The sequence below is a fragment of the Elephas maximus genome, chromosome 1, assembly GCF_024166365.1.
Source record: "Elephas maximus indicus isolate mEleMax1 chromosome 1, mEleMax1 primary haplotype, whole genome shotgun sequence".
Lineage (NCBI taxonomy): Eukaryota > Metazoa > Chordata > Mammalia > Proboscidea > Elephantidae > Elephas > Elephas maximus.
Window position 1 is genome coordinate 433753 of NC_064819.1, and position 25656 is coordinate 459408.

A 25656-nucleotide genomic window follows, 5' to 3' on the forward strand; every position below is an offset into this window, starting at 1 on the left:
CCATAGGGTTTTCATTGGCTAGTTTTTGGCAGTAGATCACCAGGCCTTTTATCCTACTCTGTCTTAGCTCCATTGAAACCTGTTCAGCATCATAGCAAAACACAAGCCTGACAGATGGGGTGGTGGCTGTACATGGACTTCATTGGCTGGGAACTGAACCTGGGTCTCCTGCGTGGAAGGCCAGAATTCTCCCGCGGAACCACCACTACCCCTTTCTACCTCTAGTACCTTTATGAATTCTTATTGAGTGAGTGAATGAACAATTCATTCTGGATACAAATATAGGCGCAGTTTCATACACAGATTTCTGTTTTAATTTGGCCATGAATGATTTGTCTTTGATCATATACACACTCTATAGTAAATAGATCTGGCAACGAATTTGTGACCCAGCTGGATTGCGTTAGTGCAGGAAGAGAAGACAAGTTAATGTAAAAACATTACTAACGGAAGTAACTGTGTCTCCAGGGAAGACACAGCCTGTTCTTGCTTTTTAAAATGCTTCCTTGTGTATCCCGGAAGTATTCCAATTCCTTGTAATCTTGTTTTGTAAACACAGTGAACTTTGTTAATTTTGTTAAAAATAGATTTCAATTCACTTACTGAAAATACATCTTAAACAAAAACAAAAGTTGTGTTCTGTCCAGTTTGGGGTGGGAGAAGATTATTATGCCTGTAGCAGTTAGACTGGGGGAGACCTGGTGGCACAGTGGTTAAGAGCTTGGCTGCTACCCAACAGGTTGGCAGTTTGAATCCACCAGCCAGACCTTGAAACCCTGTGGGGAAGCACTACCCTGTCTTATAGGGTCTCTGTGAGTCAGAATTGACTCAATGGCAACAGGTTTGTTTTTTGTTTAAATTAGATTAGATGAGTTTACTAGTTTAAATCTTAATAGGAGAGAATAACACTCAGTTTTAATATTTAACGTGTAAAAAATAAGAATCCCCAAACCCTCAAATACTATTAATTTTGTTCATCAATTTATTTTACCTTCAGCTCAAGATAAATGCTTGACTTGAGTTAATTTTCCTTTGAAAACTTCCTAGGCAATAAAGAGAGGAATATTAATTTCTTTCTGTCTCTGAGTTGGTCTCCTTCTGGCTTCTTGCAGAAGTGTGGTTACCTCCGCGGCCCCCTGTGATTTACGGCCTGACCCACCTGCCGCTAGTTATTCTTTCATCCTTCCCTCGGCTTCCTTTCCTCGAGCTTTGGCCCCACTGAGCTTCAGCTCTGAGGTCACAACGGCACTGAGAAGCTGCAGAGAAGCTGCAGAAGGCCCTGCTGATGCCAGCTGGCACAATCCTTTTCAGCGCCTCTTGTATGGAATTGTGAAACGTTTTGAGCACTTGAGAAGAAAGGCACTATGTAAACATAAGGTTTTTTTTTATTATTATTATTAACTGTTTATCTATACTTGTTATTAACAATAAGACAAATTTGAGACGACCTGAGGAATAATTTGGCGATTTTTTCAGATTTGAAACCTGTGTTTCAGACCAGTCCCTTTCCATATTATCAAATAGTGTATCGATGTTGCCTAGCAAATATAAGTTAAAATTTTAGAGCTTTCCACATATGGCATTTAACGGGAATGAATTTTTTTTTTTTTTTTTTAACTTTCTCTTTTGAATTAGAATTGCTACAAAGTTTGGCAATACAGTAGCTAGAAATAGAACTTTTTTTTTATAGATAAAATTCTTTCGCTGGGTAAATAGAGCCATCTTTAATCCACAGGCAAGGAAATACCGTATTTTCTTAGCCAAAAGACAGCAGTGTGTAGTGATGGTTTTATTTAGGGAAAAAAAAAAATTAATTCTGAAACTAAAGACTAGATCTAACCCGTCTTCATATATCCCGTCTTACCTTGGATTAGCACTAGGGACTCCCTTTTTCTGTGAGGGACGCTGTTGCGTTCTCTAACTTCTGCACAATAGGTGTGTACAGGGAGCAAACACGTCGGTACAGGTGGAGGGAATTGTCTTTATATTCTGCTGGTCTTTACATTGTTGCAGAATCATTTCAGGCTGAAATATGGAGTGGGAATGCTGCTTTCACTTTCTTCTGTTTCCTAAAAGCAAAAGGTGTTGAATACCCTGCTGTACATTCAGTAGCTGTTCTGTCATTTTTCCACCAGAATTATGACAATGTCAGGTTATTAAAACAGGTTATTAAAAACAGCACCACCCTGTGCTTGTTAGGAAATGATTGAGGTCAAAGGAGTTTAGGATGGCACAGAACACAAAGGGGATCTCTTCGAGTTCTACCCCTAGGTAATTAAAGGTACGATAGGTGTGCGTGAGAGAAGGCCAGAGTAGTCTCCTATTTTTGAAATGGATGTGGGAAAAGCATAGACTTTAATGATAGAACTGAGGTCTCTTCAGCCTTTAGCAAGACTTGAGAATCTCTGGTATATGTATACATCTCGAAGGCCGTGTTAGAGAAGACGGGTTCCTCTTTGAGCATGCCAAGTAGGTTTGGGATCTGATGAGATTTTAGAATCTGAATTTAAAAAATTGTTCTGGAGCCAGGAAGGAGAAATCAGTAGGCAAGTAGGGTATGGTAATAATTTAATTCTATTCGCAGTTTGAGTTCTAGATTTAAACATTTTGGGAAAAAAATCCGTATATAAATCTAAACATACATTTCTAAACTGTCCATGACGTTTTAAAATTTAAGCAAAAAATAGACTCAAACTGGTGTAGATATCAACGTCGTATAGTTTTAAATTTAAACCATAACATCTTTTATAAAGAATCTAAACATATATCTTTATACAAGAAATCATGGCCATTCAGTTAAATAAATTGTCGTTGCAGGCTACTGAGTCGATTCTGACTCATACCGACCCTATAGGACAGAGTAGAACTACTGCATAGGGTTTCCTGGGCTGTAATCTTCATGGGAGCAGATTGCCAGGTTTTTTCTTCTGTGAAGCCACTGGTGGGTTTGAACCACTGACCTTTTGGTTGGCAGCCGAATGCTTAAGCACTGGGGCACCAAACCCAAAAAAAAAAACCCACTGCCATTGAGTCGATCCCGACTCATAGCGGCCCCATAGGACAGAGTAGAACTGTCCCATAGAGTTTCCAAGGAGTGTCTGGTGGATTCGAACTGCCGACCTCTTGGTTAGCAGCTGTAGCGCTTAACCACTACGCCACCAGGGTTTCCACTGGGCCACCAGGGCTCCTTATAGTAGGCATAATTTCAGGGGGAATGTGCTGTCGTATTGTGGGGATTGCACCTAATGTCACAGAGCAATATGCATGTGGATTTTTCTATGAGAAATTGACTTGAGATGTAAGCTTTCGCCTAAAGCAGAATAAAAATTTATTAATGAATTAATGAGATACTCAAATAGAAAGAGAAAATGACGCTGAGACATTCTCCTTTCCTTCTTACTGTGGTTATGGCCATGATTTCAGCTTGAGAACCTAAGAAACTATTCACATAAAAATAATAACTTTCAAATTTATTCAAAACTCAAGTGAGGCCTTTAGTGTTGTAATATGGTTAGATAATAAAACAGATTCAAATATATTTACAGTCTGTCCACTACAAGTGAAAATAAAAAGCACTTAGGGCTTTTAAATGGGTAAATTTTAGGAAACTGAAGGCAAATGGCTCAGCCCTGGAGAGAACTAAACGAATACCATCCCAGACCCTCTGACATCTAACTACATTTAAGTGCACCATCTGATCTAAGAAAGCATACAAGTTCCCAATGTCTGGTGTCTTCTACCATGTTACTCATTATAAAGGACTCAAAAGAGATGCTCAGAGTAGCAGAATTTCTAACATTAACGAGCATCAATAAGCAGGTTCTTGCTACTTCAGAAGAGAGAAAGAGCATTTCCAGGAAAGAGCAGGTAGCTATATGAATTGATTTATCACAGTTAAAATTTTTTTTTTGGGATCGTGAAAATTCCTTTTGGCCTCCTTCAGCCCTGCTTTCCTTTCCAGATACTGCCCACACTGGACTTGGAAGCAGCGAGAGAAGTCTGTGCTGTGTTAAGTCACTGAGATTTCTGAGTTTAATTTGTTACCACAGCATAACCTGACTCATATGGCATGGTCTTTGAAATATGGAAGTAATGGAAGAAACCACTAGAAATGTTGAAAGTGATTATTTTTAAGGGTCAAGAAATTAAGATGGGGACACTTGGGGCAGAAGACTGCTGTTTTTCACACTTAGAGAATAAGACCTTTTCAAACTCAACATGTCCACTTGGATGTCTAATAGACATCTTAAACTTAATATATTTAAAACAATATTTGGCCCCAAAGCTGCCCTATTTTGTGTCAGCTGATGGCAAGTAGAATCTTTTCATTGCTCAACCTCAACTCCTTTTCTTTCCCCCACAATCCATATCCAATCCTTCAGGAAATCCTTTAGAATATCTCCAGACTCTGACCATCTTGCGCTTCCTCTGCTGTCACCATCCTGGGTCAAGCCCATCATCTCTCACCTGAACTCCTGCTCATAATCTCCTCCCAGATCTCCATGCACAGCAGGAAACATGTATCCTTCAAAACTTAGATCTTGTTTCTCCTTGGCCCATAACCCTCCAGTGGTGCCTCATGTCCCTCAGGTCCACCATGCCCAGCCTCCAGTGTTGCCTCATGTCCCTCAGGTCCACCATGCCCAGCCTCCAGTGGTGCCTCACGTCCCTCAGGACCATCATGCCCAGCCTCCAGTGGTGCCTCATGTCCCTCAGGACCACCATACCCAGGCTCCAGTGGTGCCTCACATCCCTCAGGACCATCATGCCCAACCTCCAGTGGTGCCTAACGTCCCTCAGGACCATCATGCCCAGCCTCCAGTGGTGCCTCACGTCCCTCAGGACCATCATGCCCAGCCTCCAGTGGTGCCTCATGTCCCTCAGGACCACCATGCCCAGCCTCCAGTGGTGCCTCACGTCCCTCAGGATCACCATGCCCAGCCTCCAGTGGTGCCTCACATCCCTCAGGACCACCATGCCCAGCCTCCAGTGGTGCCTCACGTCCCTCAGGACCACCATGCCCAGCCTCCAGTGGTGCCTCACGTCCCTCAGGACCACCATACCCAGGCTCCAGTAGTGCCTCACATCCCTCAGGACCACCATGCCCAGCCTCCAGTGGTGCCTCACGTCCCTCAGGATCACCATGCCCAGCCTCCAGTGGTGCCTCACGTCCCTCAGGACCATCATGCCCAGCCTCCAGTGGTGCCTCACGTCCCTCAGGACCACCATACCCAGGCTCCAGTGGTGCCTCACGTCCCTCAGGACCACCATGCCCAGCCTCCAGTGGTGCCTCACGTCCCTCAGGATCACCATGCCCAGCCTCCAGTGGTGCCTCACATCCCTCAGGACCACCATGCCCAGCCTCCAGTGGTGCCTCACGTCCCTCAGGACCACCATGCCCAGCCTCCAGTGGTGCCTCATGTCCCTCAGGTCCACCATGCCCAGCCTCCAGTGGTGCCTCACGTCCCTCAGGACCATCATGCCCAGCCTCCAGTGGTGCCTCATGTCCCTCAGGACCACCATACCCAGCCTCTAGCGGTGCCTCACGTCCCTCAGGACCACCATACCCAGGCTCCAGTGGTGCCTCACGTCCCTCAGGACCACCATACCCAGGCTCCAGTGGTGCCTCACGTCCCTCAGGACCGCCATGCCCAGCCTCCAGTGGTGCCTCACGTCCCTCAGGACCGCCATACCCAGGCTCCAGTGGTGCCTCACGTCCCTCAGGACCACCATGCCCAGCCTCCAGTGGTGCCTCATGTCCCTCAGGTCCACCATGCCCAGCCTCCAGTGGTGCCTCACGTCCCTCAGGACCATCATGCCCAGCCTCCAGTGGTGCCTCATGTCCCTCAGGACCACCATACCCAGCCTCTAGCGGTGCCTCACGTCCCTCAGGACCACCATACCCAGGCTCCAGTGGTGCCTCACGTCCCTCAGGACCACCATACCCAGGCTCCAGTGGTGCCTCACGTCCCTCAGGACCGCCATGCCCAGCCTCCAGTGGTGCCTCACGTCCCTCAGGACCACCATACCCAGCCTCCAGTGGTGCCTCACGTCCCTCAGGACCACCATGCCCAGGCTCCAGTGGTGCCTCACGTCCCTCAGGTCCACCATACCCAGGCTCTAGTGGTGCCTCACGTCCCTCAGGACCACCATACCCAGGCTCCAGTGGTGCCTCACGTCCCTCAGGACCACCATACCCAGGCTCCAGTGGTGCCTCATGTCCCTCAGGACCACCATGCCCAGCCTCCAGCAGTGCCTCATGTCCCTCAGGACCACCATACCCAGCCTCCAGTGGTGCCTCATGTCCCTCAGGTCCACCATGACCAGCCTCCATTATCTCCCTGGCCTTGTCTTCAGCATCCCTGAGCTCACTCTGCACCATCCACACTGACCTCCCTGATAAGTACTGACTTGAAGTAAGACCTTGAGGCTTTTGGTGTGCAGAAGAAAAATATGGTGGCAGATAGCAAAGGTGGGGAAAGCTAAAGGGGTGCCACATGAACAGTGGCATAGACATAATTAAACGTAATTACCTTAGAGAACAGAATTAGGACTAATGAGGGGAAGATGCAGAGAGGCAGACTTTAACTCGATGTAAAGGTCTATTAAATAATTGGAAATGTCTTGCAATGGAATAGGCTTTCTCCAAAAGCAGTAAACCCCAGTCTTTGGAAGTCAGCAAGATTCCAACACAAAATACACCACAAAGAATTTCCTGAACTGGGAGGTGGAGGTCAGAGGAGATGTCTTCTCAGGTCCCTTGTCAACTTAAGTTTCTATGATTTAAAAGAAGGCATTCCATTTTAATCCATTTAGGTTGATTAGGTTCATATTTTTACCATCTGCATATGAAATGGTGCTACCTACCCCTTCCTATTAGGGTAATTGCCTAAGTCATCACTGTCCAGTCAATTCTGACTCAAAGCAACCCTATAGGATAGAGTAGAACTGCTCCATATGGTTTCCAAGGAACGCCTGCTGGATTTGAACTGCTGAACTTTTGGTTAGAGTAATTGCCTGGAAAAAGAAAAAAGTCTAATTTTATAGGACTGTTTCAGAAGTGCATCTTAAAAAAAAAAAAAAACTACCATGATATGCTAAGATGCCAGTTTTATTTATACCAGTTTGCATAGAGTGAAATTAGCAAAGTAGGGGGTTGGCCATCGTACAGAGGGTCACGTTGTGGCAGGGGTTCACACAGCGCTTTTGTTTAGGCTGGGGATGTTCACAAGGAGAAGATTCGGCCCAAAATTTGCTTCAAGGGCTCAGAGCATCACAAAGGGAAAACAAGTTGGGAAGACTGGCCCTAAACAGATTGAAGTTGTGTTTCTCAATTTAAGAGGTGGCATTTGTGAGGTAGTGTAATTACCGGTTGCAGTTTTTGCCAATTATATCCTGGAGAACGTCCAGGGCCACTTTGGCATGTGTGACATTGGCGGGGTTTAGTGTTATCGTCTCCTTTCTCCTCTGCTTTCTCTGACTCCTGAGTGTTCTCATCTTTTTTCCACAGTCCATGTTTCTTTTTTTTTAAACCAGTCATTGTGGGGCCATCTGTATCTCCTCGGTAAATGTCATACTTTTTGTCTATCTAAGCTACCTCATATAACTTCCCCTTGCTTCTCTGCCAACCTTGTGGAACTTTCTCCAACAACCACCAGTGTGGTAACATTTTTACTAGTGCTCTCAGCCTCTGAATTAGGTGCTCTCCCTGGGATCATACCTTCCTATTGTTAAAGCTCTGAAGTTTGCCAAGTAGCTACTAGAATGGTTTAATACGACCGGAGAAAAAATTAGTGCTCCGGAATTCCTCTGACCTGAGAAGAAGAATTTAATAATTTCCAAAACTTGCTTAATAAATGCCTTGAACAAATTGGGCTATAATGGTACATGGAATCAATGCCCATTTCCTTTGTCTGGTTCTCTGACAGGTGACTCTTTGCAAGGTGATCTTATGGATCTCGTTGGCATTTATTTTGTTCTTTGTTGGCCATTGACCAACATTCCTATTGCTCCCCCTTCTTTTTTAACTTTGTAACAGGAAGGAAGAAGGAGGGAAGGTCATTGCCAACACCAACAAAGTGGACCATGTTTTGACAATGCAGAAATGGGACCACCTGGTCTTTACTTCCACCTGTACCCCTTTTTCTAGTCACTAACAAGATATGTTTCTATATGTTTCATAGAATATCTAGAGTTTGTGTATGTTTGTTTGTATTACCCTTGGAAAATGTTCACTAACGCGTGCTTGGGGTGTGAAGGTAATTTCTATTCTTCTATTTTCTGATTTCTGAACTTCAGGAGAAGGTAAAGCTTGATGCTGAAAGGGAAAAACTAGAGAGGCTTCAGGAGCTTTACTCCGAGCAGAAGACCCAGCTGGACAATTGTCCTGAGTCCATGAGGGAACAATTACAGCAACAACTGAAGAGGGTCAGTAGCAAACAGGAATGCACCAATTTTTTGTTTCTTTTTTTGTTTTTTCAGTTAAGTTCCACCTACCTATGACATACTTCCATAGCACAAATTTGCATAAATTCTGGTCATTAGATACTTTTAAAATGGAAATATGCATGCTGTAAGTGTATGTAATTCTCTGCTAATCAGTTAAAAAATTTCTTGTTGAAATCCTTCACCTCATTTACAATGCAAACATATTGCTGGAGTTATTCTTTGTAACAAAAGAGAGCTATTTCTGACTTGTAACCTATATCAAGATTGTAAGACTCAAATCAATTGACTTCCTTTGTTCTCTGCTTCACCTGGAGTGCTATTTACCCTTGAATTTTTTTTTTCCCCCTTAGGGTCACTATGAGTCAGAATCGACTTGACGGCAGAGGGTTTTCATTCTCTTGATTTTATACTCTTGTCCAAAATTTATCCCATTCTCTGGTTTGTTTCCCTCCCCCACCCCCATTTTCTTTTTCTTTCTGCTTCTTAGTGACATTGAACGTTAGTGTGACCACGACAATCAAATACTGGAACCAAAGACGCAGGGCTTAGTTAATACCCTAAAAACTTTCTCACACGAGCTTTACCATTTTTAAAAACTTAATGTAACACAGACCTTCCGGTTTAACTTTATCAGCAGTGTTGAACAGGTCCACGCTGGTTATCTTCTAAAAACTAGAATTCCTCTGTGAATGTTTCACAAACATTGGCATGGTTACTTCATAGCGTCTTGACAACTTGGTTGTTTCCTCTAAACTGTGAACCTGAGAAATTGTCTTCAACGGCCTTGAACCTTTAAAGGAGTCACATAATTATAATTAGTCTTAAGTGAGTAGCCGTTGTGAACTCATAGAGTAGGAAGGAAGTCTAGTTTCATTCACGTTATTATCTCTGTACCTTCCTGGGAGTGGGCAAGTTGAAACATCAGTTGAGATGACACACATTGGAAAATTTTTAAAATGACCTTTGATACAGAAATATTTAATACCTCTGACAGCATCATTGGGTAATGTAAATTTACAGTTAAAACTTTTCCATGGATTACAGAGCTTGAAAGCTTCTTAATAAAAAAGCATCCAGTGCAGACAGGTTAAACCGCAGCACAACACTTTTAATATCTGTTATTTCTTACAATGTGAATCAAAGCCAGTTTCAAGATAGTTCTTCCTCTTCACTCATTTTATTGTATAAACTTGAATCTGCTGTAAGAAGACAAAAACCCCCTGTCCCTTTAATGCAACAATTCGCTGGAAATCTGATGATAAAAATGATTGGAAAAAATAGCGTCTGTAGAATTATTTTTGTTTGTTTGTTGTTTGTGTTTACGCCAGTTCACAAAAGAGGCTGGGAAACTGACTTTTATATTTGTTATTTTTCAACTTTCCTTATTGCTAAAGATTCTATACATGCATGGTCATTGTTTATTCCAGGTCAGCAGTGTGATTATGTATCTTGTTATTCCCTTCTTCTGGCTATGCTGTTATTGTTTGCATTCTTCGTAAACATTATTTTAAGTAAAAAGTGATAGAGTCTATTAATAACCAGGATACAAGTTGATATAAATAATGGTTGTTTCTTTAATCTAGCTTCTGTAGGATAACCCATAATTTTTTTTTACATGTTCTAAGGATTTCAACAAAAAGGAGGAAAGGAAATGATACAGGCAGCGTTCTCCTTCCTCTCCCTCTCGAAGCAGACTGTAAAATTATACTCATAAAACCCTTTCCTTAGGAGAGATAGGGAACTCTGGTGGTGTAGTGGTTAAGAGCTACAGCTGCTAACCAAAGGGTCGGCAGTTCGAATCCACCAGGCGCTCCTTGGAAACCCTAACCAGTTCTACTCTGTCCTATATGGTCACTATGAGTCGAAATCGACTCCACGGCAGTTAGGAGAGGTAACTGCCTTATGGTAGCTTCTGCTCCTCTGGTATTAAAAAAAAAAAAAAAAGAGGTCTGCTAATTCTGTTCTCCAGGAGTACAGTCCTTAGTAACTCTTCACCAATCCCCTTGGCTTAATCAGTATTAAGTTCACTTTTTTCAAGATAAGTCCATTCGTACTGGGAACTTCCTGTGTTTCCAGAATCCCACTTCCATTAAGATTTCAAATATTTTAGAATACCACTTCATTACAGAACTTCCCCCAAGGCATTTAAACTAGATTCAAAAACTTAGTTTATTACAAGTAACTTTATTAGGTGGCAGTTCACACAAAATTTTTAAAAAAATAATAAAAAGAAAGTAATTTTCTTAAAGTATGTGTCATCTCAAATATTGTACTTAAGGTGAAGTCCTAGAATGATTTGTACCTAAAACATAGATTTATGGCTGGGCTTCTAATGTCTGAATCATTGCCTTGGAGTCAGAGTATATTTCTCATCTGATTGTGATCTGATGAGAAGTGTTTGATATGTAGTTGCTATAAGCCCACCAATGGAACCATTCCCTGGAATATGTTGTTGTTGTTAGGTGCCGTCCAGTCGGTTCCAACTCACAGCAACGCTAGAACGAAACGCTGCTCGGTCCTGAGCCATTTTCACAATCTTTGCTATGCTTGAGCCCATTGTTGCAGCCACTGTGTCAATCCATCTCATTGAGTATCTTCCTCTTTTTCGCTGACCCTCTACTTTGCCAAGCATGATGTCCTTCTCCAGGGACTGGTCCCTCCTGATAATATGTCCAAAGTCTTTGAGACGTAGGCTCACCATCATTGCTTCTAAGGAACATTCTAGCTTAGTGCATTCCACGTTCTGATTATTAATGGATGTTTGCAGCCATTTCTTCTTATTCGAGTAATGCCACACCAGCAAATAAAGGTCCTGAAAGCTTTACTACATCCATGTCATTAAGGTCAATTCTACTCTGAGGGGAGCCCTGGCACAGTGGTTATTAAAAGCTTGGCTGCTAAGCAAAAGGTTGGCAGTTCGAATCCACCAGCAGCTCCTTGGAAACCGTATGGGGCAGTTCTGGTCTGTCCTATAGGGTCGCTAGGAGTTGGAATTGGCTCCACAGCAGTGTTTTTGTTTGTTTGGTTGGTTTCTACTTTGAGGAGGCAGCTCTTCCCTAGTCGTATTTTGAGTGCCTTCCAGCCTGCTGCACACACACTCTGGCACTATATCAGACAGTGTTTCACTGCTATTCACAAGGTTTTCACTGGCTAGTGTTTTTGGAAGTAGATCGCCAGGTCCTCCTTCTTTGTCTTAGTCTGGAAGCTCTGCTGAAACCTGTCCACCATGGGTGACCTTGCTAGTGTTTAAAATACCGGCTGCATAGCTTTGAGCATCACAGCAACACAGAAGCCACCACAGTACGACAAACTGTCAGATGAGTGGTGGATCTACAATTAGGAAACCTTTTTACTATCATTGGAGCCCTGGTGGCTTAGTCGTTAAGAGCTTGGCTGCTAACCAAAAGGTTGGCAGCTCAAATCCACCAGCCACTCCTTCGAAACCCTGTGAGGCAGTTCTGCTCTGACCTATAGGGTCGCTGTGAGTCGGAACCGACTCAATGGCACCAGGTTTTTGTTTTTTTTTTCTATCATTGGCTCTATGACCAATTTGTCCTTTAATTTTGGATAAATCACTCAACCTCTGTGTTCCTCTAAATCTTCATGTATAAAATGAGAAGGTGGTACTAGGTGATTTTCACCATGTTTCCCAGGTTTCAAGAGTATACAGTTAAAATGTTTGACTCTAGAGCATAAGGAGCCCTGGTGGTGCAGAGGTTAAGTGCTCAGCTGCTAACTGAAAGTTGGCGGTTAGAACTCACCAGCTGCTCCCTGGGAGAAAGAGCTAACAGTCTGCTTCCATAAAGATTACAGCCTTGGAAACCCTATGAGGCAGTTCTCTGTCTTATAGGGTTGCTATGAGTCGTAATCCACTGGACGGCAATGGGTTTGGTTGGTTTTATAGAGCATCCCATTTAAATTTGCTTTCTGGGTTGCTGTTGAGCTGTCATGGATTATCGCTGCCATCTCTCCACCTTCTGTGCCCCCACTAGGTGAAGAAAATGTGAAGATCTGCTGTAAACTTCTGCCTTTTAAATTCTCTGTAAAAGTTATTGGAAAGAAAAAAGGAAATGCATTGAATTTTCTTTAGTGCAGCTGTTTTATTTCCTTTCATGACTGACCTGTGAGCTTGCCAGGCAGTAGAGATTCGTAATGTTCTTTTAGTAAAGAAATTGAGTTAAAATTTTCATTCAAGTAGTCATACACTTGACTCTTAACTTCAAGTATATATTATCCTGTGCTCAGTTAAACTACTCTTGTCCTAAAATCCCATCCCCTGGGCTCTTATTCTTCTCTAAAATCCTTTATGCTCCCCACCACCCATAAGCTTACGTACCCACATTCTGGTTTGGATAACTTGATCAAATGATTACCCCAGTGAAATCTGAGTGCTCAGTTTAGCTTTAATTTTCACCTTTCCTGCCTAGTGTGCTATTATTTTTGTGCAGTTGTTCTTCATGCAGGGTTGAAATAACACCTTGCATATTAACGAGATGTGGAGTAAGGAACTGAGTAGCCTAGAGTGTGAGTTGTTAACCATAGTCCCATTTTGACTAAAGATTTTTATAAGCTGAGAAAAAGGAGCTTGCTATTATTTTTTTAATCTTTAACCACAAACTAAGCTTCATTGAAATACCTTTAAAAACTCTTGAGCATATATACCTGTGTGAGTAAACACATCAGTTGTTATTTGTTTCAGATATTCAGATCAAGACTAAAGATATTTTGTGTCAAGACGTAAACTTACGTCTTAATTCTTTAAGTAGTGACTAGCCTTGGTCCAAATTCATTAATTCTTTTAGAAGTTATCGTGAAACTAACAGATAAACTTGGAATGTCAATCAATAAAATCGAAACCAAGACCACATTCCGGGTGGCCTAATAAAAGATAAAGAAGTGTTAAGAAATGCTGAATATGTTTCACCGTGTGTTTTCCTGGTCCTTAAACTTTGTAAACGCACAGTCCAACCTTGTTGCTATAGTGTTGGTGGTAATTACATGGTAGCGAATAGCCCTTCAACGAATCATTCCCAGAATGAAATTCATTCCAAAAGATAGAAATATATTCTATTAAAAAACTTAATTTATCATTTATATAAAAACTGGTTGGAGAGGTGGTGGAGTGGATTTAAATAGTGATTTAGAGCTAGTTTAGCTTGTATTTTTTTATCCAACTTTTTTTGATGTTTCAATTGGAAAACGAAGGTCTTGACTGTTTAAACCCATGTCAATCTTTGGCCAGCATAGTCCAGCTGCCTCCTCTTTGGGCCACAGAGTATTTATAAATTATATTTTTTAAAAAACCTTCTACACCTGCCACATTTATAGTTCCGTGAAAGGTTCTGAAAAGCAATGAATGTTTAAAATTGAAGATTGGAGAATCATTTTACAACACACACCCATCTCTGCACGAATGCCATGATTTGTGTCCTTAAGCATCTCAGGTTGGAGAATACCCATCCCAGACCCCCTGATTTTCATGAGCTCTCATTTTTCCTTAAATGTCCTCAAGATTATCCCCAGGGTAGTGATGTTTAACCTTCTGAATCACGCTTTGTGACTGACGGGTACTATGGTTCCACTCTTTCCAGTAAAATGCATATAGACAAAGGTTTGTAAACAGTTTTAAGGGATTCTAGAAACCTAGTTTAAGAATCACAATCTCTAAATGTGTTTGATTGCCCTTCAATAAAACCATTTGAGCATGCATTATATATCTGTTTATATAATTATATGTTTAAACTACCCTAAAAAAAAAAAAAAACCAAACCCACCTATATGTATATTAGAAAACATTTACCAAGAAATTGAAAAAGAAAAAAACTTTTTAGTATACTTTTAAATATAAAGAATGTGTAATATTTTTCCTCACCTCCCACTGGGTTGTGTTGTGTGTCGTGGAAGGTGCATATAGTCTTCTTAGAGACTTCCAGTCTGTATGATCTTGAATCATGAATTTAATCTCTATATTAAAGTCTTGTTTCATTTGAAAATTTGTGCAAAACAGTTTTCTCAGGAGACTGTCACACCTTGGATCTGCAGATAATGTTTGGGCCATTTATGGAATACTTGTAATGTTTCATGGTCCATTTTAAAACCACCTAGTAGATTTAAAGCAAGAATTCCTATATTCACAGAGGTGAAATATATGTTCCCTTCTCTTCAGTTCCACTCTAGCAGTCACTGCTTTAGGGTTTAACTCCAAAAGAGAGGATTACCATATTCTAACTCTGGTCAGTGTTGTAATTGGGAAAGTCTTCTGAAGTGTCTGCTTTTAATAATTGCTTCTTCATGTTAAGGCTACAGCCATTCTGGTGTGTCTTGTTTTCATTCCCTTTTCCCCAAAGGATGCTGACCTGTTGGATGTTGAGAGCAAACACTTTGAAGACCTAGAATTCCAGCAGCTTGAGCGTGAGAGCCGTCTGGATGAGGAAAAAGAGAACCTGACCCAACAGCTCCTGCGTGAAGTGGCTGAATATCAACGGAATATTGTTACTAGAAAGGTAATTTTGTCGAGTGTCATTAAATGTAAAAAAAAAAAAAAAAAATTAAAATACACTCCTTGTATGTGACAGTAAAGATGGTCAGTATAGCTTTAACGTGTTATCTGTATGTCTGCATGTCTTTGTACCTGAACACCTTTGTGTATTTAATCACATATGGTATTTGGCAGACTGTGGATTCTGCCATATATATGGCAAACGTTGCCCCAAACTAGATTCATTGACTTTACGGTCACTGTTACATAATGTTACAGATGCAGTTATGAATCATATTCTGTTTTTTCTTTTATATGGAAACTAAGGCATACAAAATCAGAAATGTGGACATTTGTTTTAAATTACTTCCTTTTGCAGCCATAGCAACTAGATTCAGATGAATTCTGTGAGCAAAGTCTATTTTGGAATTTCCTCTGTTTTCCTTGCTCAAGGTTATCAAAGCTGGCTGATGGCTTCTCACCATTAGACGCAGCTCATGGAATTCTGTGCAGATTACTGACCCCACCCACCCTGAGCACCCAGATACCCAACCTGGAATTCAGCATTTGTTTCAGAATTGAGAATCGCACCCAGAGCTCTGTACTAACCTGATAAAACTGAGGGAGAAGAGGGGGAGAAAGTGACTGCTTAACTCTCAATTTAAAAAAAGAAATTCCATAGTTGTTTTTTCCCAGGAGGTATCTCCCAAGATGATGTCAAAAATTCATTTATACTCTAAAACAGGATTTCCTGTTTACTTCCATCTTCTTCAAAATAGACTTTAAATCACTTGAACTGTATTGGCCTTAAGAAAAATGTTGAGCTTGGCGGGTAGGAGAAAAAGCCTCCCAGTCTCTGAGCAATAATCACCGCCCATGGGGCAGTTCTGCTCTGCCCTATAGGGTTGCTATGAGTCGGAATCAACTCCAGGGCAATAGGGTTTTTTTGGTTTTACCATCACCTTGAATCAGAAACAACTAGACAGCAATAGCAAATAGCTAAAAGTCCCTGTCTAAAAAGTCCCTAGGTGACACAAATGGCTTGCACGCAACTACCTACCTAAAGGTTGGTGGTTCAAACCTACCATCAACTAAAATGTGGTCACTGTTATCGCAGTTGTAAATACCTTTTCTCTCTTTTTCAGGACAGACTGGCAAATCTTTGAATGTCTAATGTACACCTATGTATGATAATCTCTTTTCCTCCAGGAAAAAATTTCTGCCTTGAAAAAGCAAGCGAATCATATTGTCCAGCAGGCTCAGCGGGAACAAGATCATTTTGTGAAAGAAAAGAATAACTTACTAATGATGCTGCAAAGAGTAAGTGTTGCCTTCCATGTGAGTACTGCCTGCAATAAAACGTAGGTTCCGCTGGGGAAAGTTGCCTTCTTCAAAGTAAATACCTTTTACTGATGAATGTCTTTATCGTTTAAGAAAGACTTTTATGTACATAGTGAATGTCTTTATAATCAATGTTTTCTATACATTTTTATTTAACCCTCCACATGAATAAGCTGATGGTCTGTGAATGATTAACTGTAATTCAGAAAATGAGCAGAGACATTTTCTTCATGATCTTTTTTCCACATTGTGAAAAGTGAAACTATGAAAAATCTATACTTTTTCTTATTTTCCTCCTTTAGAAAATCATATTTTTCTTCCAAAAGGTAAAACACATTTGAACACCAGTTTTGAGGAGGCTTAAGGAAAACTACTTGTATTGTTGCTGTCAGTGTTTTGGCTGAGCTGCTCTGGTGTTTTGAACCTCTATTATTTGTGTGCGTGTCTGCCTGAAAAATGCCACGTTGGATTAACCTTGACTCAACTGGACATGTAGATACCCCATGTGGATGGTTAGAGGGGTGGCAAGGTCCATCCTCCCCAAAGAGACTGTATCCCTACCTGCCCGAGGACCTGAAGTGGTTACGTGTCCAACCAGTTGCCTTCTAGTTGATGCTGACTCCTGGCAACCCCATGTATGGTCAGAGTAGAACTGTGCTCCATCGGGTTTTCAGGGGCTGATCATTCAGAAGTAAGTCACCAGGTCTTTATTCCAAGGTGCTTCTGGGTGGACTCGAAACAACAACCTTTCAGTTAGCAAGGAGCATGTTAAAAGTGTGTTATGTAAACATTTGCACCACTCAGGAACTCCCCTTTGCCCAAAGACCGTAAAAAACAACCTGTAGCCTAACTTCCTGGCATGGGCCCTAATCTAGGGATAAGGGAAAGACTCAGGGATAAGACACTAAAAGTATTAAAGTTGATGGGCAGCCTTAGCACTGAGCTGTGTGTGCGTGCCCGAGTGTGAAATTCGGGAGCGTGAAAATATAGAATGTGACTCAGAATGGGGTACGAGAAAAAGAGTCTTAGATCCAGAATGATGGGTTATAGATGAGGCTGTTCCATGGTCAAACCTAGAGAAACATTATAGCTGGAGTATTCCCTTCTTACTATTTTTAAGTTGAGAAGACAGTAAATTTGTCCCTCACCTGGAATTAGGAGTCCACCTGAGGTGCCTCTGCACCCACACAGACCTGACGGCTGTCCTCCTGCTTCTTCAGCTCTTATCAATCCCTGAGTGGACTTGTATTTCCCGTCTCTGTTCTGACGATGAATTTCGATGCCGTTACTTTCCCCACGACCATTTTACCCTTAAAAAAAAAACTCAAACCCATTGCTGTCAAGTAGATTCCAACTCATAGGGATCCTATAAGACAGGGTAGAACTGCCCCATAGGGTTTCCAAGGAGCATCTGGTGGATTCGAACTGCTGACCTTTTGGTTAGCCGCCGTAGGTCTTAACCACTAACCACCAGGGTTTCCATTTTACCCTTAGCACTCAATATTCAGAAGCACAGCTTAAATTAGACAGTGTGATAGATAGTACTCAAGTTATTTCTGAAATTTTAGCAAATGAAAAAATTCCCTTAGTGATAGATTTTTTCAATGAGTAAGCACAATCACAGATATAACATTTCCTGTTTAAAAATATGAAATATATTTTTATGCTAATAACTGTGGTCTATACTCGTTAAGGGAGTCCTGGTGGCGCAGTGGTTAGGAGCTCGGATGCTAACCAAAAGGTTGGCGGTTCGAACCCACAGCTGCTCTTGGAAACCCTGTGGTTCAGTTCTGCTCTATCTTGTAGGGTTGCTATGAGTTGGAATTGACTCAGTGGCAACAGGATACTCATTAAGATTTTTATTTTCCCATACCGATCTGTAGCTCCTTCTCAGTCCCAATCAAAATCCAAACAAGACTCTCTTTGGAGAAATTGACGATTGGTGCTAAAGCTATTGGAAAATGCAAAGGGCCTAGAATAGCTAAAATAACTTTGAACAAGAAAACAAATTTGGAGAATGTATACATCTGCTTTCAATGTTTACTATAAAACTACGGTAATTAAGACTTACTGGCATACAAAGAGACTTACAGATGAATGGAAAAACAGAGTCCAGAAATAGACTCACACATGTACCATCCATTAATTTTTGACAAAGTCTCTAAGACAACTCAATAGGGAAATAAAAAATCTTCCCAACAAATGGTGCTGGATTAACTGGATAAACATGAAAAGAAAAGAACTTCAACGCCATCCTCACATCATACATTAAACCTAATTTTGAGACAGATCACAAACCTAAAAGTGAAAACTAAAGTGATAAAGGAAACCCTGGTGGCGTAGTGGTTAAGAACTACGGCTGCTAATCAGAAGGTTGGCAGTTCAAATCCACCAGGGGTCCTTGGAAACTCTATGGGGCAGTTCTACCCTGTCCTATAGGGCCACTATGACTCGGAATCAACTTGACGGCAACGGGTTATGTTATGTTTTAAAGTGATAAGGTTTCCAGAAGAAAGCATAGGAATGCAAATACATCTTCATGGCTTTGGGGTAAACGGAAGACTTTTTAAAGGGGAAATGACAGAGGACTTGTATTCAGAAAATATAGAAAACTCCTTAAATTCACTAATAAAAAGATAAACATCCAATAACAAAAACAAAAAATTGAATACGCATTTCGTGAAAGAAGATAAATGAATGGCCAATGTTACGGATTGAATTGTGTCCCTCCAAAGTGTGTGTCATCTTGGCTAGGCCATGATTCTCAGTATTGTGTGGTTGTCCTTCATTTTGTGATCAGATATGATTATCCTATGGGTTGTAAATCCTAACCTCTATGAGGTTAATGAGGCAGGACTCAAGCTACAGGATTAGGTTGTATCTTGAGTCATCTCTTTTGAGATATAAAAGAGAGAAGCAAGCAGAGAGGAGATGGAACCCCTACCACCAAGAAAAAAACACCAAGAGCAGAGCTTGCCCTTTGGACCTGGAGTCCTTGTGCTGAGAAGCTCCTAGATCAGGGGAAGATTGATAACAAGGACCTTCCCCCAGAACTGACAGAAAGAAAAAGCCTTCCCCAGGAGCTGGCACCCTGAATTCAGACTTCTAGCCTCCTACGCTATGAGAGAATAAATTTTTGTTTGTTAAAGCTGTCCACTTGTGGTATTTCTGTGATAGCTACACTGGATAGCTAAGACAGCCAATAAGTCACACAAAAAAATTCTCAACAAAATATTCAGGGAAATACAAATTAATCCAATGTTAAGCAAGCAACCTTTAGAAAAAATATTTTTGGGCTACATTTTTTATTTATTTGCATAAAATGAAATGCACAGATCTTAAGTGTACAATTTTATTCTTTCATGGAAAGATAGAAAGATAAAGAGCATTTCTGTGACCCCTGAACGTTTCCTCACGATCCCTTCTAGTCAGTCCCTACCCCATAGGCAAACACTATGGCCTTGCACTAATTTTGCCTGTCATATAAATGAAATTATATAATATGTACTCACTTGTGCCTAAGGTCTTTCATTCAACATAGTGTTTTTTAAATACATCCATGTTATTGCCTGTATCAGTAAGTAGTTCCCTCCTTTTTATTCTTGAGTAGTATTGTATTATATAAATATACCACAATTTTTTTTTTTTTTTTTACCAGTTCTCTTGTTGATAGACATTTAGGTTGTCTCTAGTTTTTTGGCTGTTTTTAGTAAAACTGCTTTGAATAGTCTTGTGCAAGTTTTTTGTGAAGACGTGTTTTTGTTTCTATTGTGTAAATATCTACTAGTGGAGTTGCTGGGTCATAGGATGGGTATATGGTTAATGTTATAAAAACAAAGCAAAACTGCCAAACAGTTCTCTGAAGTGGTGCACCGTTTTACATTCTCATTGGCAATGTATGAACGTTCCAGTTGCTCCCTGTCCTCTCCAATACTTGGAATTTTTACTTTAGTCATTTTAGTTGGTAATGATGTTGAGTATTTTTTTCATGTGACTTATTGGCCATTTTTCCAGAAGAAAATATATCACTGGATTATGATATATCACCAGAAGACATATGAGTATGTGCCACTTAGAAGGGGTAGAAAAACTTGAGTTTAGAAAATACTCCAAAGATAAGGGCCATGAGGGAATTTGAGGGCCCCTCCTTCCATTCTTGATTCAACCAAAGCAGCCCCACTCTTGCCTTTTTTTTTAAACATGCTGTTTGCTCTATAAATTTTTCTTGAATGAAAGCTAAATTTGTTTGAAAGCAATCCATGTATTGTATCAGCTACCAGATAAGATCTTGGTTGTACAATTTGTACAATTTGAAGTTTTGACTGTGCACATAGAGAGGAAATAGAAATGGCGGAAGGATATGGGAGCTTGATGTTGTTTCTATTGCAAAGTCACTGGGTTTCTCAGTTGAATCCAGGGTTGACTGTCAGCTTAATAGATGTTATGTTCCTGCAGGAAAAGGAGAATCTTTGTAATCTGGAAAAGAAATACTCCAGCCTCTCTGGGGAGAAAGGGTTTCCTGTCAACCCCAGTACTCTTAAAGAGGTAAGCCATGTCTTTATCCACTCATGTCACCTTATAAGTCAGGAGATAGACTTCAGTTTCATGTGATTAGCTGAGTAGTCAAAACATTAACTTAAGTGACTTAGGAAAGCACTCAGTACTTTTATGGCTTTCCCGTCTTTCATTATATATACTTTGTATGTTTCAGGCATTATCTCTTTGTCTGATGAAGGCAAACATTGTGGGGGTGTGTGTGTGCATGTGTGTGTGTCTGCTTTCCATGGCAGTGACATTACGGGTTAACTTGGAGTTGCAAACTTCAGACCAAGAATAGTCTTAAATTCTTCTCTTTCCTTCTGCCAATCTTCTTTCTCCTTCCTCCCCTTGCTTATTTCACTTTTCTTTCCCTTGAATCTTACAGACCATGAAAATGCCCCAAACATTTGAAGGCATAGTCTGATTTCTTTCTTTCTTTCTTTTCTCTTTTAAAAATCAATGTTATTTCTATTTTTTTCTAAGTTTCTGTTTACATTAATCTGTATCCCTTTTTTACCCTAAATATTCTTCTTTTCCCAGTCCCCATCACCACTCTTTCCCAAATCTTTTTTCATGACCCACACTGGTACGCTGGTATACTACTATGATATTTTAACTCTGGTTTCGGAAATTATAATCCTGACTGAGAGATAAAATAGTTTTCTTTAAATTTAATGTTTTCTAAAAAGCTAAGAAAAAAGCTTGCTTCTACATAAAAATTTACGTAATAAAAACACTGTCATTTATAATCTGCTTTAAAAAGGACAGCAGAGCTAGAAATTCCTTATAGAAAATATATTTTGTATAGTTATATGAAATAAAATAGACATAATAGTAATAATAACAGTTACCATCAAGTCGATTCTGATACGACTAATGGGTACCTTGGAAGCGTTTTGTGAAATATTTTCTACAAAAGGTCCAGAGATCATTCAGTTTCATTCTTTCCCTTCATTACTCCAAAATCTATTCTCTAAATACCCTTTTCCATAATAGCAAATATTTCTTGATTTCTATTCCTTTGTGGAGATGCTTGCCATTTACATTTTTGAAGAGCATTTACAATGTAATAACATTGCCTTTTTAAAAAATCTCTCATTTATTACCTGAAATTTATGTAAAACATACACACAGGACAATTTTTCCTGATTGTTTTACTAAAATAAATATTCTCTCGAGTAGGTTGATAGTGACTTTGGTCTTTGAATCACTTATGTGTTTTAAAAACGATGTACATATTTTATAATTTGTTTAACAGATTTACACATTCAGTATTTTGGGTAATTAAGTAAAATACATGAAAACAATTGCACAAGATTTTCTAGAGCAAAGTTTTACCTTCGTTAGATCGACTGTAACAGTTTTATTTGTGTGAAAATAATATCATTAGTCAGTTGTATTGGAAAACTGATTTTATTTTTAAGGGTGGAACTTAATTAGAAAAATATATAATTTGGAAGTTTAGTTAGACCCCTCTCACTTCTACACATACCACTTGCCAAACTTGTTGCTGTCAGGTGGATTCCTACTCATAGCGACCCTATAAAACAGAGTAGAATTGCCCCATAGAGTTTCCAAGGAGCTCCTGGTGGATTCGAACTGCTGACCTTTTGGTTAGCAGCCGTAGCTCTTAACCATTGCACCACCAGGGTTTCCCACATACCTCTTAGGGGTAGATAAAATAATTAACTTATTAAAAGAATATGATTTTCTATACTGGATCCCATATGAAGTAAAGCTTATTAAGTTTCTGTTCACCCTGGTTGTAGTTTATCTAGCTAAATAGGAAGAGTAGAAGTTGGTGCAAACTAGGGCTACAGGGGACTCAGGATGAAGATTTATGATGCTAGAGTGACGGCTTCCAGTGGACGGAGGGGAGAAAGGTTTAGCATCAAGTAACACTTCTCTCTCCACAGTTTAATTATTGATGGGGGAAAAAAAAACTAGCTAACCTGAATTCAGATTCATGTATTTGAGCTCCTGTGTTGGTTCCTGTTTTTACAGGTAGAATTTGCTTTGGGTTCTGATTACTGTTTTGTAGGATGCTAAGTAGTTCCTTGGGAAGGAGCCCAGGCCAAGAGTGGGAGTTGAGATGTCTTAGCATGGTGTGTTGTCTGTGTCTATTTTTATAAAACACTACCCAGAAGGGATTAGGTTTGGGACCCACCCTACTCTGGTATGACCTCAGTAACATAACAAGAGAAAAACCCCGTTTTCAAACAGGGTTATATTTACAGGTACCAAACAAAACCAGAAACCAAACCTGTTACTGTTGAATCAATTCCGATTCATAGGGATCCTATTGAACCAGAGTAGAACTGACCCATAGTGTTTCCAAGGCTGTAATCCTTACGGAAGCAGACTGCCACATCTTTCTCTTGCCGAGTGGCTAGTGGTTCCAACCGCCGACCTTTTGGGTAGCAGCTGAGTGCTTAACCACTGTGCTACCAGGGCCCCTAGTTTTACAGGACAGGTATAGGGGTTAGGATTTCAACATAACTTTTTGGGAGACACAATTCAGTCCATAACAGGATTGTGGGATCTTGCTTCAGCTTTCCCTTTGCATTCTCTGTGACCCTTCCCTGTGACCTCCCTGCATCTCTTTCCTCTTATGGGAAATGAAAAGATTGAATTAGAGGGTATTCTACACATATTTGTGAAGTACCTACTATGTGACAGGCTTGCATCTAGGCACCGGAGATGTATGCGTGAGCCAGGTGGAAAAAGTCCTATGCTCATACCTCCTGAGTCTGAGTCCCCACTCTGGGACCATGGGGTGGTTATTTAGGCTTTTTGGATCTGTTTCCTTACTTGTAAAATGGGGATGATAACAATAGTGCGTAAGTCGTATGACTGTTGTGGGGAAGAGATAGATACTTGGATCAAGGCACTTCAGGAACAGGGAGCTGGCAGGCTCAGTGAACAAGTTTGGCTGTGAATGGAGTGTAGTGAGTACAAGACATGGGCATGCGGTCATGTCAGTGAGGTGGGTAGGGGCCAGGCGACAGAAAGATAGGGTATTTTATGTGCCATGGGAAGCCAGGAGATGGTTTTAAGCAGAGAGGTGACATTATTTGATGTGCATTTTTTAAAAAGATTACCCTGGCTGCTCTGTGGATGCTGAATGAAAAGGAGTAAGAGAAGATGCAGGGAAACCAGGAAGAAGTTATTTCAACAGTATAGGCTGGAGATGCTGGTAGCTTGGATTAGAGCAGTGACTGAGAGATGGAGAAAATTGGCACGATTAGATTTGGAGTTAGAGTTGACGAATCTTGCAGATAATTTGGATATGAAGATGAAGTAAGGAGAGGAGTCAGGATGATACCATTATTCCAGTTTGAATAATGGGATGCACGATGAGTGCCTTTTATGAGGCAGGAAGATTGGGAAAGCGTAGGTAGGTTTAAGATGGACGATTTGGAGCTTGACTCTGGACATAGAGTTTGGAGGGCATGTGGCACGCACATGTGCTGGCTGGGCTCTAGGTCTTTCATTTCCCAGTGGAAGAAAAAAATCTTTCCTAGAGTGTTTTCTCCATGGTCTTTTTCTGGGCAGACTTCTTGGGGTCAAAAGCACATTTGATTCTTTTTTTTTTTTTTTTTACAATTTTTGTTGCCTGCAGCTCTGGTGTTTGTCAGGTAGCTGTGTTCTCTTTCCTGTACCATGCAAACTTCACTCACAAGATACCCAAGATGTTTTCATGACTCTTTCTTTGTTTTTGTCTCTCTCTTTTCATTAAGGTAAAATCCTGGTGGTATAGTGGTTAAGAGCTATGGCTGCTAACCAAAAAGTCGGCAGTTTGAATCCAACAGGTGCTCCTTGGAAATGCTATGGAGCAGTTCTACTCTGTCCTATAGGGTCACTATGAGTTGGAATTGACTCGATGACAAGGAGTTTGTTTTTTTTTTTTTTCATTGAGGAGTGATGCATTTGTGTCCAAACTCTTTTAAACAACTCTTTTGACAGACAGTACACATTTTTGAAGCAATTAGTCTACGGTCTGTGTATGGTCTATGATCCATATAAGGAATCAGACTTTGGTTTTACTGAAAACATTCTCCTATCAGTTGCGAAAAGAATGAAACAAAGCTGTTACTTTTCATCCTGTCATTATCATAGATAAAATGAAATCTGACCATCCCGTCTACTCCTTCCTTTTTTTGGTTTAGCCTTACAAAGTTTCCGTGATATCTATTGCCCCTTTCAGAAATACAAGATTATATTTAGAAGCATTTTGATGCCTGCAATTTATAAAGTCAACTCTAGCTTTATTTTGTCATAATTACAAGTCTCAGTAAAAACCTTGATTTCCAACCCAGAATTCTTGCCTTTCCTGGAGCCACTTTTGAAACGATGGATGCACCCATGTAAGAAGCCGAGTGTCAAACTTAATTTAACTTTTGAAAGGGAGATGTTACTTTTTACCCCTATTTTTTTTAATATTCTTTTATCAGAGTGATGAAAATCAAAATTTGTCTCGTAGTTACTTTCCATGAAAATTTACAAGTGCCTTTTCTGCAAATATAAATTCAGGAGTCTTGATTTTGATAGCTTTGATTTACAGGCATTTTCTCTAAGCTGAAGCTAAAAATGAATTTACTGAATTTAAAAGTTACTGGACATTCTCTGTCCTGGGGTTGGAGGTGGAGTTGGGGAAACTGCTTTGAAGTTTTGAATTGAAACACCCTGTAGTTGCTACTCTGCCTTAGGGGTGTATGTATGTGTGTGTGTTTATTTTTCTAGAAAAACTCACCTGATTGAGAAGGCTATGTCTTTTGTTTCCTCCTTTGGTTGAGATGCTCAGAAACGAGATTCCATCACAAATAAATCACCGTTGTATAAATGTCATA

The 25656-nt window shown here is 40.6% G+C and overlaps 2 protein-coding genes across 16 annotated transcripts in view; both read left to right on the forward strand.

The window, feature by feature from the left end:
- The window catches only part of PHLDB2 (pleckstrin homology like domain family B member 2), a 333291-nt gene that overhangs the window by 256158 nt on the left and 51477 nt on the right, over positions 1-25656 (forward strand). For 5 of the 6 annotated variants that reach the window (XM_049875765.1, XM_049875770.1, XM_049875794.1 and 2 more), the window contains 4 exons: positions 8299-8427; positions 14796-14951; positions 16136-16246; positions 20723-20812. In XM_049875765.1, coding sequence (XP_049731722.1) covers positions 8299-8427; positions 14796-14951; positions 16136-16246; positions 20723-20812 — 486 coding nt within the window. The remainder of the gene's footprint in view (positions 1-8298; positions 8428-14795; positions 14952-16135; positions 16247-20722; positions 20813-25656) is intronic. The other variant, XM_049875785.1, reaches the window with a different exon arrangement.
- LOC126071616 (uncharacterized) lies at positions 1402-8289 on the forward strand. Of its 10 annotated transcripts, none has more exons than XM_049875827.1 (2): positions 1402-6102; positions 6145-8289. In XM_049875827.1, the coding sequence occupies exons 1-2, from the start codon at positions 4519-4521 to the stop codon at positions 6364-6366; spliced, it is 1806 nt and encodes a 601-aa protein (XP_049731784.1). In that variant the 5' UTR covers positions 1402-4518; the 3' UTR covers positions 6367-8289. The 10 variants fall into 10 exon arrangements, with proteins under 10 accessions (XP_049731784.1, XP_049731798.1, XP_049731806.1 ...); XM_049875841.1 differs by having other exon boundaries at positions 1402-5766; positions 5893-8289; XM_049875849.1 differs by having other exon boundaries at positions 1402-5766; positions 5935-8289.

Bases quoted from the DNA above. Each gene is read 5' to 3' on its own strand.
- LOC126071616 (XM_049875827.1), top strand. From the start codon at position 4,519: ATGTATCCTTCAAAACTTAGATCTTGTTTCTCCTTGGCCCATAACCCT. The intron at 6,103-6,144 runs GTCCACCATACC...CACGTCCCTCAG, and splicing joins TGGTGCCTCACGTCCCTCAG to GACCACCATACCCAGGCTCC.